The 11039-nt window shown below is 75.8% G+C and overlaps 3 protein-coding genes across 4 annotated transcripts; 2 read left to right on the forward strand and 1 right to left on the reverse strand.

The window, feature by feature from the left end:
- Nucleotides 1–655: 655 nt before the first annotated feature.
- LOC118258472 (ras-related protein Rab-13-like) lies at nucleotides 656–5157 on the forward strand. 2 transcript variants are annotated; one of them, XM_035567337.2, is made up of 12 exons: nucleotides 656–845; nucleotides 2027–2087; nucleotides 2168–2228; nucleotides 2323–2400; nucleotides 2497–2586; nucleotides 2676–2741; nucleotides 2844–2894; nucleotides 2991–3058; nucleotides 3978–4018; nucleotides 4345–4430; nucleotides 4522–4598; nucleotides 4715–5157. In XM_035567337.2, the coding sequence occupies exons 1-12, from the start codon at nucleotides 722–724 to the stop codon at nucleotides 4869–4871; spliced, it is 960 nt and encodes a 319-aa protein (XP_035423230.1). In that variant the 5' UTR covers nucleotides 656–721; the 3' UTR covers nucleotides 4872–5157. The 2 variants fall into 2 exon arrangements, with proteins under 2 accessions (XP_035423230.1, XP_035423231.1); XM_035567338.2 differs by having other exon boundaries at nucleotides 4525–4598.
- A 125-nt stretch (nucleotides 5158–5282) lies between these two features.
- CREB3L4 (cAMP responsive element binding protein 3 like 4) lies at nucleotides 5283–7739 on the reverse strand (the record flags this gene model as incomplete). The annotated part of the gene is made up of 8 exons (XM_050716658.1): nucleotides 5283–5730; nucleotides 5826–5922; nucleotides 6056–6140; nucleotides 6239–6307; nucleotides 6395–6501; nucleotides 6592–6678; nucleotides 6761–6840; nucleotides 7616–7739. Coding segments are annotated over 8 exons (909 nt in total), but the record flags the coding sequence as incomplete, so codon positions are not given.
- Nucleotides 7740–7946: 207 nt separating this feature from the next.
- SLC39A1 (solute carrier family 39 member 1) lies at nucleotides 7947–10421 on the forward strand. The gene is made up of 3 exons (XM_035567462.2): nucleotides 7947–8167; nucleotides 8739–8869; nucleotides 9435–10421. Exons 1-3 carry the CDS (start codon nucleotides 7990–7992, stop codon nucleotides 10083–10085), a joined length of 960 nt encoding a protein of 319 aa, XP_035423355.2. The 5' UTR covers nucleotides 7947–7989; the 3' UTR covers nucleotides 10086–10421.
- The last annotated feature ends 618 nt before the right edge of the window (nucleotides 10422–11039 follow it).

An 11039-nucleotide genomic window follows, 5' to 3' on the forward strand; every position in this document is an offset into this window, starting at 1 on the left:
GGCGGCGTTAGGGCAGCACCGGGAGGGAACCGGGCCCCGCGCCGCGCCCCACCCCCCAGGCGCCTACCGGGGCACTTGACGTCCATGAAGTAGGAGTTGGGGCTCTGCACCAGGCGCTTCTTCTTGTGCTTCCGCTTCTCCTCCTCGGGGGACGGGTGCAGCAGGTCCTTGGCCAGCTGCGGGCGGGAACAGCCGCGCTCAGCACCGCCGCCACCGGGCCCCGCCGCCCCCCGCCGCCATCTTGCGCCCCCGCCGCCGAGGAGATGGCGGCGGGCACGGCCTCCCCCGGCCCTCCCCGCTCCCCCCCGCCTCCCCTCGCCGCCCCCAGCCCCGCGGAGCCCGGCCCCGGCCCCCGCAGCCCGCGGCGGGGCGGGGAGCCCCGGGCCCGGCGGCGCGGCGCACTCACGGGCATGGTGGCGTGCGGGCGGCCGCGGCCGGAAAGGGGTCAGGCCGGAAGCGGGCGCCGCTATATCCGCCGCGGGGTTCCCCGCACGGGCGGAAGCGAGGCGCGGCGCCATCTTGGGAAGGGCGCCGGCAGGGCGGGGGCGGCCATCTTGGGAGGGCGGGGCGCGCCGATTGGGCAAGGGGGCGGAGCTCCTGGACAACGGGGCGCGGCTCCGGGCGGGGGGCGGGCCCGTGATTTAGCCCCGCCCACCCCCCCCCGGGGCCGCGCCGGGCCCCGTGGCGGCCGCGGGGCAGAGCGGCCCGGCGGGCGGGGGCCATGGCCAAGGCGTACGACCACCTCTTCAAGCTGCTGCTCATCGGGGACAGCGGCGTGGGCAAGACGTGCCTCATCATCCGCTTCGCCGAGGACAACTTCACCAGCACCTACATCTCCACCATCGGTGCGTCCCCAACGGCACCGGCCCCCCCGCAACCCCCCCCACCCGGGACCGGCCCCCCCGCACCCCCGGAACGCCCCCCCCCCCCGGGACCGGCCCCCCCCCGCACCCCCGGAACCCCCCCCCACCGGGACCGACCCCCCCCCGCACCCCCGGAACCCCCCCCCCTCGGGACCGGCCCCCCCCGCACCCCCGGAACCCCCCCCACCGGGACCGACCCCCCCCGCACCGCCGTGCACCCTCCTCCACCCCCCCCCACCGGGACACCCCTCCGGCCACCCCCGCCCCGCCCCGGCCCCCCCCCCCCCCCGGCCGCTCTTTCCCCGCTCCCCTTGCACAAGCAGGAACAAATCTGGCCCGCGGAGTTTTGCAATCCCGGAGCAGCCGGGACCCCCCCTCCGGGAGCTGGGACTGGGGGTGAGGCCCGGGGGTGCCTCCGCGGGGCGTCCACTCGCTGCCCGGCCCCGCTCGGGGAAACGGGACCGGGACACCTGAGTGCTGCGGGGAGCTCCGGGACCCCCCGGGACCGGGTCTGAGCCGTCCCCGGGGGCCCACGGCAGAACCACCGCCTGCGGGGCTCGGCCGCCCCGCCACTGAAAAGGACGAGGAGGGGACGCTGATGGCGGCCCGCTGTCCTGGAGCTGCCGCCAGGCCAAGATCCGAGGCCAGCCTCCTCCTCGTCCTCCTCCTCCTCCTCCTCGTCCTCCTCCTCCTCCTCCTCCTCCTCCTCCTCTTCCTCCCGGCCCTGCCTTCCCCCGCGCTGGCAAAGCCATTTCCTGAGCCGGCGGCAGCTGCCCCGTCCCGCCATAAACTCCAGCTCGCTCCGGCTGCCAGCTGCCGGCCGGCGGCACCCACACCCACAAACCGGGCTGGGCGCTGGGGGGGCAGGAGCGTGGGCGCTGGGGGGCTGGGGGAGGCAGCCCGGCTGGGGGGCTCCTGGCAGCCTTTGGGGCTGGGTTAACCCACAGCCGGGCAGCCCCCCAGTGCTCCCCCAGTGCTCGTTGCAGTGTGATGCCGTCCCACGGGAATGCCTCGTCCCAATGCTGGGGGACCTGGGGGCGCCCCCCCCGCCCGCTCCCACCCAGCTTTGCCCCTAGCTACATCCCTGGGGCTGTTCGTGGCCGGGCAGCTCCTTGACCCGCAGCTGGGTCCCCGCTCCCACCGGCCTCTCCTTCCCCTCCCAGGCATCGACTTCAAAATCCGGACAGTGGAAATCGATGGGAAGAAGATCAAGCTGCAGGTCTGGTGAGTTGGGGGGCGCGGGGGTACCCCACGTCCCTCAGCACTGCCAGGATGCCCTCACACCCCCCTCTGCTCCCTCGCAGGGACACGGCGGGGCAGGAGCGCTTCAAAACCATCACGACAGCCTATTACCGCGGGGCCGTGGTACGGTGGGGGCAGTGCGGGGGGGACCCCAGGGGCTGGGGCAGCCCCTCAGTGGTGTCGGGTCCCTGCCCCGCTGACTGCGCCGTCCTCGCAGGGCATCATCCTGGTGTACGACATCACGGATGAGAAATCCTTCGAGAACATCCAGAACTGGATGAAGAGCATCAAGGAGGTGGGTGCACGGCGGGGCCGGGGCTGTGGAGGAGCCGGGCTGGGGCAGCGGGTGGGTGGGTGGGTGAAGCTGCCACGTCCCCGTCCCCCCCTGCAGAACGCGTCTGCCGGCGTCGAGCGGCTCCTCATCGGCAACAAGTGTGACATGGAGAGCAAGCGCAAAGTGCAGCGGGATGCTGCCGAGAAGGTAGGGTGGGGGCACGAGCTCCCCTGGCCGTGGGGCAGGGCTGTGGGGCCGCGGCCCCCCTTCCCACGCAGCGTCCCCTCATCCTCCAGCTGGCCAAGGAGCACGGGATCCGCTTCTTCGAGACCAGCGCCAAGTCCAGCGTGAACGTGGAGGAGGTGAGAGGCGCGGGGGGGCCACTGCCCCCCATGCTGGGGGTGGTGCTGGGGGGTCCCCGTGCCGGGGGCAGCCCCCGCTGACCCCCTCCCCTCTCCCCTCAGGCCTTCAGCACGCTGGCGCGGGACATCCTGCAGAAATCGGCTCGGCGAGCGGTGAGTGGGGCGGGGGGGGGAGCTGAGCTGGGGGCGCCCCCTTCCAGCCCCCCCCTGACCCCTTGTCCCCCCCCATCCCCCCCCATGCTCTTGCAGGTCCCGAGCACCGCCGCCACTGCCGGCTCGCTGCCGGAGCCCAGCGCCCCGCGGCGGGGCAGCTCCAGGTGCCAGCTGCTGTAGGGCTGCCACCGCCCCGGGGCAGCGCGGGCGCCTCTCCGGGAGCCGGGCGGGGGGGGGGGCTGCAGTGGGGGCGGCCCCGCGCCAGGTGCCATAAACCCGGCCTGTGCCTTGCCCCGGCTCCGCTCCGTGTCTGGGGGACGGGGGGGGGGGACAGGGAGGCGCGGGAGGGGGACGCGGACACGCGTGGGCGCGCCGGCGGGCCGGGAAGCCCCGCCCCTTGGCGCTAAGCCACGCCCCTTGGATCAAAACCGCGCCCCTTGGCGCCAAGCCGCGCTCCTCGGATCGAAGCCACGCCCCTTGGAGCGAAACCACGCCCCCGGGACAAAAAAGCCACGCCCCTTAGGTTAACCCCACGCCCCTTGGCGCGAAGCCGCGCTGCTTGGATCGAGGCCACGCCCACCGGCGCTAAGCCACGCCCCTTGGCGCTGAGCCGCGCTCCTTGGCTCAAAGCCACGCCCATCGGCGCGAAGCCACGCCCCTCGCTCGAGCCGCGCCCGAACCCCGCCCGTACGCGGAGGCCACGCCCCCTCCTTCCCCGAGCCACGCCCCCAGCAGAGAAGCCGCGCCCCTCGCAAAAGGCCCCGCCCCTCACGAAAAGCCCCGCCCGTCGCAGAAGCCCCGCCCCCTGTGATGTGGCCCCGCCCCCCGGGCGAGGCCCCGCCCCGCTCCCGGCACCCCCCGCGCCCCGCGATGGCGCCGCAGCCCCGGTGCCGGTAGCGCCATGGGCCCGGGCGGGCCGTGGGGCTGGGCGCTGCTGGCGGCGCTGGGCGCGCTGGGCCTCGGCCTGCGGTGAGCGGGGGCACGGGGGGTCACCGGCACCGGCACCGGGACCGGCACCGGGACCGGGACCGGGGGGTCGGGGCCAGGCCCGGCCCTGACGCGCCCCCCGTGCTCTCCCCGCAGGGCGGCGGCGGCGATGGCGGCGGGCGAGGAGCGGCGCTCGGGTGGGTGCGGGCCGGGGACGGGGGCTGGGGACCGGGACCGGGAGCTGGGACTAGGGTTTGGGACCGGGACCGGGGCTCGGGGCTGGGACCGGAACCGGGGGCTGGGACCGGGGCTTGGGACCAGGGCTGGGGCTCGGGGCTGGGGACCGGGACCGGGACCGGGGGCTGGGACTGGGACTGGGACCGGGACCGGAGGCTGGGGGCTGGTGCTCGGGGCTGGGACAAGAGGATAGGGACCGGGACCGGGACCGGGGCTTGCGGCTGAGGACCGGGACCGGGGCCCCGCCGGCCCCCAGCCGCGCTCAGCACCCGCGCCGCGCCCGCAGTGAGCCCCACGCAGGCCACGCCGTGCTGGCGGGTGGAGGACTTCGTGGTGGTGCAGGAGTGCGGCCGCTGCTCCAGCTTCCAGGCGGTGAGTGAGCCCACGGGGGCTGCCCCCGGCACCGGCACCGGGCCCGCCGCCCGGCCTCACGGCGCCTCGCCCCGACCCCTCTCGGTTGCAGAAGACGGTCCCGCAGTGCGGCCCCACCGGCTTCGTGGAGCACATCAGCTGCGCCTCCAAGCGGGATGAGTTCAAGAGGTGGGCCAGGGGCCGGGGGCCGCAAGGGGCCGGTGGCGTCGCGGGGCCGGGGCCGTTCGCCCCGGGGATCGCGCCCCTGCCCTCCCCTCTTCTTCTTCTCCTCCTCCTCCCCGCAGCTGCCGCTCGGCGGTGATGGAGGCGCACGTCTTCTGGAGGTTCGTGGGCACCATGATGTGCGTGGCGGCCGTCTTCGCCGTGCTGGTGGTGTGCCGCCAGCGCGTGCTGGACAGGAAGGCGCTGGAGAAGGTGCGCAAGCAGATCGAGTCCATCTAGCGCCCGCGGGGCACCGGGCACGGCGGCAGCGCCCCCGCCGCGGGGACTCGGCTCCGCTGCTGCTCCCGAAGCAGCCAGGAGGAGGAGGAACGAGCGCCCGCGGGACGCCTGCCCCGCTTTGCCGTGACCCCACGGGCGCTGCGGCCCACCGGGGGCTGCCCGGTGTCCCGCGGGGTCCCCGTGCCGAATCGCGCTGCGCGGGGTGCCTGGGGAGCCCGGTGCCCCGGGGGACGCCGCAGCCGCCTGCTCCGAGCTGGTGGCGTGCAATAAACCCCGGTCGTTATCAGCCGAGTGCCGCTGGTGTTCGTCCTTGTGGGACTGGGGCGTTCCTCCCGCTCGTGGCCCCCAGCCCCCTTTTTGCTGCCTGCCCCTGGGGGGTGCCCCCTTCCTCGCTGAGCCCCCCCAGCCACGTTTGGGTGCGAAGCAGGCACGGATTTATTCACCAGAAGCTGCCTGCGAGCGCAGAGCTCCCTTCCCCTGCGCTGTGCGTGGGGTGCACCCAGCGCCCCTGCCTGGGGCATGGTGGGGGGGCCCCCGACTGCCCCCCCCGTCCCAGGGTGGCTCCCAGCCCCCAAAGCGGGGCCGCTCCCGGGTGGCTGTCACATTTCATCCCCGTGTGCCTGTTTTGCTGCCGCTGCTGCGTCCCGCAGCCATGGCTGAGCCCTCGGATCCCCTGGGGGAGCCCGGCCTGAGGAGTTTGTGCCCGGCTCCCTGCCGGGGGGGCCCGTCCTGTCCTCGTGCCCCCCCTTGGCACCGTTCTCTGCTGCAGCCCCCGGCTCTTCCAGCTGCCACCACGTCGCCGGGGCTCCTCCAGGCGGTGCCGGCGGCTCCGCGCGGGTCAGGATGTGCCTGGAGATCACTGCAGGGACGGGGAGCACCGGGCAGGGCTGGGGGCAGCTGCTGCCTGCCTGCCCCCCCCAGGGGATCCCGCAGCCCCCCCCAGCTCCCCATTACCTCCCGTGGGCTGCTGGGGGTCCCGGCGGCCCCCCCGGCCCCAGCAGAAGGGGCTGTAGCTGGGGAAGAGGATGAGCACCAGGGAGAGGAGCAGGATCTGGGGGGGGAGGACACGCACGTGGGGTTACAGCACCGGCAGGTGTGCGGGGGGCGCCCACCCGTGGGTGCGCTGCCCGCGGGGGGGGGGGGCCTGAGCCCTTTGGGGGGGGTTGAAATATGCATGTGGGTACCAGGACGCAGGTGCTGGTCTGGGCGGCTTTGTTGGACGTCTGCTTGATGAGAGCCTGGAGCGCCTGCAGCTGGCTCAGCAAGGACCTGGGGGGGACAAGGGGCGAGACAAGGGGGGGGGGGCAAGGGGGGGTCCAGGCATTGCCGTGCACCCACCCGGGGCGTCCCCATCGCGCCGCGCTCACCCGTTGCGCTGCTCCAGCTCCCGAACCTTCCTGTGCAGCTCCTGGTTCTGCGCCGAGCACGAGGCCACCCTGCCCGGGGCGAGGCGGGGGTGCTGAAGGCCCCCCCAAAGATGAAGGGGGGGGCAGGGGCGCGGGGGGGTCCCCACCAGCACCCACCTGCTCTCCAGCCCGTCCAGGTATTCCTTCTTCCTCCGGCGGCTGTCCTGCGCCGACTGCTTGTTCCGGATCTTCCTCCGCACCTTCTTCAGGACGCGCTCCTCAGCCTGCCGCGGCCGGGGGGGGCTGAGCCTGGCCCCGCACCTTGTTCCCCCCACCCGGAACCTCCCCCCCCGGGACCCCCCCCCCAAGCCCACCTTGGTGAGGGGCAGGGAGCCGGGCAGCGTCACCCCCTCCTGCGCCAGCAGCCGCTTCTCCTCCTCTGACAGCAGCAGGACTGGGAGCTGCGGGGAGAAATGGGGGGGTGAGGGGGGGGGAATTGGGGTGCACAGTGCCGGGGGGGGGGGGCAGCAGAGCCGGACTCACCGTGGGGGTGGGCAGGGGCAGGGTGGGCAGCGTGGCGATGATGCAGGACTCGGGGGGCAGCAGCGTGGGGGGCAGCCAGTCTGGGGGGTGGGGGGGGGAGGGTGATGCCCTGCCCTGCAGGATGCGCCCCCCCCCCCGGGCTGAGCCCCCCCCCAGCCCCACTGACCCAGCTGGATGGTGACCCCGCCGTGCGCGGGGGTCCCGGCGCTGCAGACCACCTCGTAGACGGTGGCGGGGGGGGGCTCCTCCGGCTGCTCCCCGTCCCCCGGGGGGGGGTCCTGGGGGCTGCGGGGGGGGGGGCCGGGGGGGGCCGCACACCTCGTCCGGGGCCACGGCCGGGCCCAGCGGCTCCTCGGGCTGGGTCCCGTCCTGCGGCCGGAGGGGACGCGCGATGGGGACCCCGAGGGTGGCACCTCCCGGGGTGCCCCCCCCCTCCCCCGTTTGCCCCCCCCCAGCCCCACTCACGCCGTCCGGGGGGGGCCCCCAGCCCCCAAAGGGGGGCAGGAAGGGGTCGGCCCCCAGGCACAGCTCGTCCGGCTCCATCGCGGGGAGGGGGCGGCGGGGGGGGCCCGGGTGGGTCTGTCCCGGTCCGTCCCGGTCCGTCTGTCCCGTCCCGGTCCGCCCCCACCAGGATCTCGGCATCCTGGCCGAGCCCAGCCAAGTCCCTCCCCCAACCGGCGGCGGGGCCGCGCTCCCCGCCCGCCACCGGGGGGGCTCGGGGCTGGTTCGGGGGAGCGGCCGCCGCCGGGGGCCGCACCGGGACCCCCGGGACTCCCCCCCCCCCCCCGGGATCCCACCGGGCCCGCCCCGGATCCCGGGTCCGCCGCGGACCGGGCAGAACCGAGCCCCGCTTACCGGACCGGTGCGCTCCGTCCTGCCCGGTCCCGGTCCCGGTCCCGGTCCCGGTCCCGGTCGGGCTGTCCCTCCGCCCGGTCCCGGTCGCGGTCCCTTCCCCTTCCCGTTCCCAGCCCCGTTCCCGTCCCGCCCCTCCCGCTCCCTTCCCGTTCCCCTTCCCGTTCCCGTCCCGGCGCCGTTCCCCCGCCGGCCGCCCCCAGCCCCTCTCGGGCCGCCCTCCCCCCGCCGCAGCCCCGTTCCCCCCCCCCCCGGGCCCATCTCTGCGTGTCCGGGGCGGGACCCAGCCCCGTGCCCCCCCCCCCCGCCCCGCCCCGGGACGCGCAGCGCGGCCGCCCGGAGCCTGCCCGGTGCCGGTGGCGGCGGGGCCCGGCGGGATGGCGGCGGGAGGCGGCCCCGGGGCCGCGGAGCTGGCCTGGAGCCCCGGGGCCGCGCCGCGGGTCCCCCCCCCGGGGCTGGGGCTGAAGCTGGGGGCGCTGGCGGCGCTGCTGCTGCTGCCCCTGGGCTGCGGGCTGGGGCCGCTCTGCTGCCTGCGGCACCCCGCGGGCACCGCCGGTACCGGGGGGGGACGGGGCGGGGGGGGGGAACGGGAGTGAGGGGGGGCAGGGGGGGAGGCCCGGGAGGGGTGGCCCCAGGGGTGATGGGGGGCAAACCCGGGGGGTGCTGGCGGGGGGGACCCAGGGGCCGGGGGGGTGCCCGGGGGGGTGCCCGGGGGGGTGCCCGGGGGGGTGGGGGGTCCCGGGGTCAACCCGCGGGGGTGGTTGGGGGGGGGTCTGGTGGACCGGGGGGGCTCCGGAAGGGGTTACCCCTGGGGTTATGGGGGTCCGGGGGGGCGTTGGGGGAGAAACCCGGGGTCAGGGGGGTCTGGGGGGACGAAGGGGCTGCCCCAGGGGTGGGGGGTACCAGGGTCAAGCTGGGGGGGTTCTGGTGGTCCGGGGGGGCTCCAGAAGGGGTTGTCCCGGGGATTACGGGGTCTGGGGGGGCGTTGGGGGAGCAACCTGGGGTCTGGGGGGGCTGCCCCAGGGGTTGGGGGAGGCCTGGGGGGATCTAGAGGGGGGGGTTGGGGGGTCAGCTCGGGGGGTCGGGGGGGGGGGGGTCTCATACCCCCCCTTGCCCCCCCCCCCAGACTCACACAGCCCGGGGCTGAGCCTGCTGAGCTGCTTCGCGGGCGGCGTGCTGGTGGGCACCTGCCTGCTCGACCTCCTGCCCACGTACCTGGCCGGCATCGCCGCCGCGCTGGAGGAGCTGCGCGTCCCGGTGAGCACGGGGGGGGGCAATGGGGTCGAGGGGGGGGCAAAGGGGACGGGATGGGGGGGGACGGGACGGCGGGGATGGGACGGGGACAATGGGGATGGGGTGGTGGGGACGGGACAGCGGGGAGGGGGTGGTGGGGGTGGAAAAGTGGGGAGGGGGACAGTGGGGTGGGAAGGTGGGGACGGGATGGTGGGGGGGGTTGGGGGGGCAGGGTAATGGGAATGGGACAGCGGTGACTGGGTGGCTGGGAACGGAACGACGGATGGGGAAGGAATGGTGGGGACGGGACAGGGGGAGGGGGACGGTGGGGACGGGACTGGGGGGTGGCAGGGACTGGGACGGGGCGGTGGGGAAGGGGACAGAGGGGAAGGGGACGGAGGGGACAGGACGGCGGGTTGGGGGCTGTCGGAGAGGCCGCGCTGTCCCGCCGTGACTCATGGAAAGATCCTCCCTGACACGGCTTCCCGGCAGCCTCCGCCTCCGTCTTCCTCCCCCCGTGGAGGATCGGGGGAGGGGGTGGGGGGCACCGCCAGCAGCCCCCGCACTGAGCCCCCCCCCCTCCCCGCAGCTGCAGTTCCCCCTGCCCGAGTTCATCCTGGCCATGGGCTTCTTCCTGGTGCTGGTGCTGGAGCAGGCGGCGCTGGCACAGCAGGACCGCGCGAGCGCCCCCGGGGGCGAGGAAGAGGACGAGGAAGAGGCGACGGCGGCACGAGCCCTGCTGGCGGCCGGCACCCCCCGCGCCCCCCCGAGCCCCCCGAGCCCCCCGAGCCCGCTGCGCGCGGGGCTGCTGGTGCTGGCGCTGGCGCTGCACGCGGCGCTGGAGGGGCTGGCGCTGGGGCTGCAGGAGGCCGGGGGGGCCGCGCTGCGCCTCTGCCTGGCGCTGCTGCTGCACAAGGGGCTGGTGGCCTTCAGCCTCGCGCTGCAGCTGCTGCGGGGCCGCCTGCGCCGCGCCGCCGTGGCCGCCTGCCTGCTGCTCTTCGCCCTCATGGCCCCGCTGGGCGTCGCGGTGGGGCTGGCGGTGACGGTGAGCGGGGGGGGCCCGCGGCAGCGGCTGTGCCGCAGCGTGCTGGAGGGGCTGGCGGCCGGCACCTTCCTCTACGTGGCCTTCCTCGAGGTGCTGCCCCGCGAGCTGGGGGGGCCCCGGCTGCGCGTCCCCAAGGTGCTGGCGCTGCTGGCCGGCTTCGGCCTCGTCACCGCCGTGCTCTTCATCAGGATCTGACCCTGAGCCGGGGAGGGGGGGGGGGGGCACCCCCGGATCCACCCCTCCAGGGGGTTAAAGGCCCCCAAACGCCCTGTGAAGTGCCAAAGGGTGCGGGTGGGGGGGCTCAGCCCCCCCCGCTCCAGCAGCCCCGTGCCTCAGTTTCCCCTCCTGCACCAGCAGCGCCGCTCCCTGCCACGGTTTCCCCAGTGGCGCCCCCCCCCCCGGACACCCCCCTCATTCAGGGACATGCAGGGGGGTGATCAGCACACCCCCCCCCAAAAAAAGTGCCCTTAAAGCACCGTGCCCCCCCCAGGGGGTGTGGACGAAGCAATAAAGGACTGGGTGAGGAGATGGCGCCCGGTGTCCTGTGCCTGGGGGGGGGTTGGGGGAGGGGGCTCAGCCGTGGGCCCCCCCTCGTGGGGGGGAGGTCCTGAGTGGGGCCTTGAGGGGAGATTTTGGGGGTGCTTGGCTGTGAGACCCCCTTGTGGGCTCCTTGGGGGGGTCCTGAGTGGGGCTGTGATGGGAGGGGGGGATTTGGGGAGTGGGCTCCGCCGTGGGACCCCCCCCGCTGTGGGGGGTGGTCACGAGTGGGGCCGGGGGGGGGCGTTTGGGAGTGCTCGGCCGTGGGACCCCCTCGTGGGGAGGGTCCTGGTTAGGGCCGTGATAGGGGGGGCACTGCTGGGGGGGGCACTGCAGCAATGGGTCTGGGGGGATCTCGGACCCCATTTTTTGGGAGGTACGCGGGGGAGGGGGGGGGGGGGGGGGGACTCTGTTCCGGGCTGGGAGGGGTGACACAGCTCCCCCCGCCCCTCCCCATCCCGCTGGGCGCGCGGGGCACGCCGGGACTTGTAGTCGGCGCCGCCCTCCCCGCCCCGCGCACTTGCGGGGGCGTTCCCAGGGGCGGGGACTCCATTTCCCTTCACCCCTCGCGGCCGCGCCGCGGGGGCCGCTGGGAGTCGTAGTCCCCCCGCC

Source organism: Cygnus atratus, unplaced genomic scaffold (genome assembly GCF_013377495.2).
Source record: "Cygnus atratus isolate AKBS03 ecotype Queensland, Australia unplaced genomic scaffold, CAtr_DNAZoo_HiC_assembly HiC_scaffold_150, whole genome shotgun sequence".
NCBI classification, from domain to species: domain Eukaryota; kingdom Metazoa; phylum Chordata; class Aves; order Anseriformes; family Anatidae; genus Cygnus; species Cygnus atratus.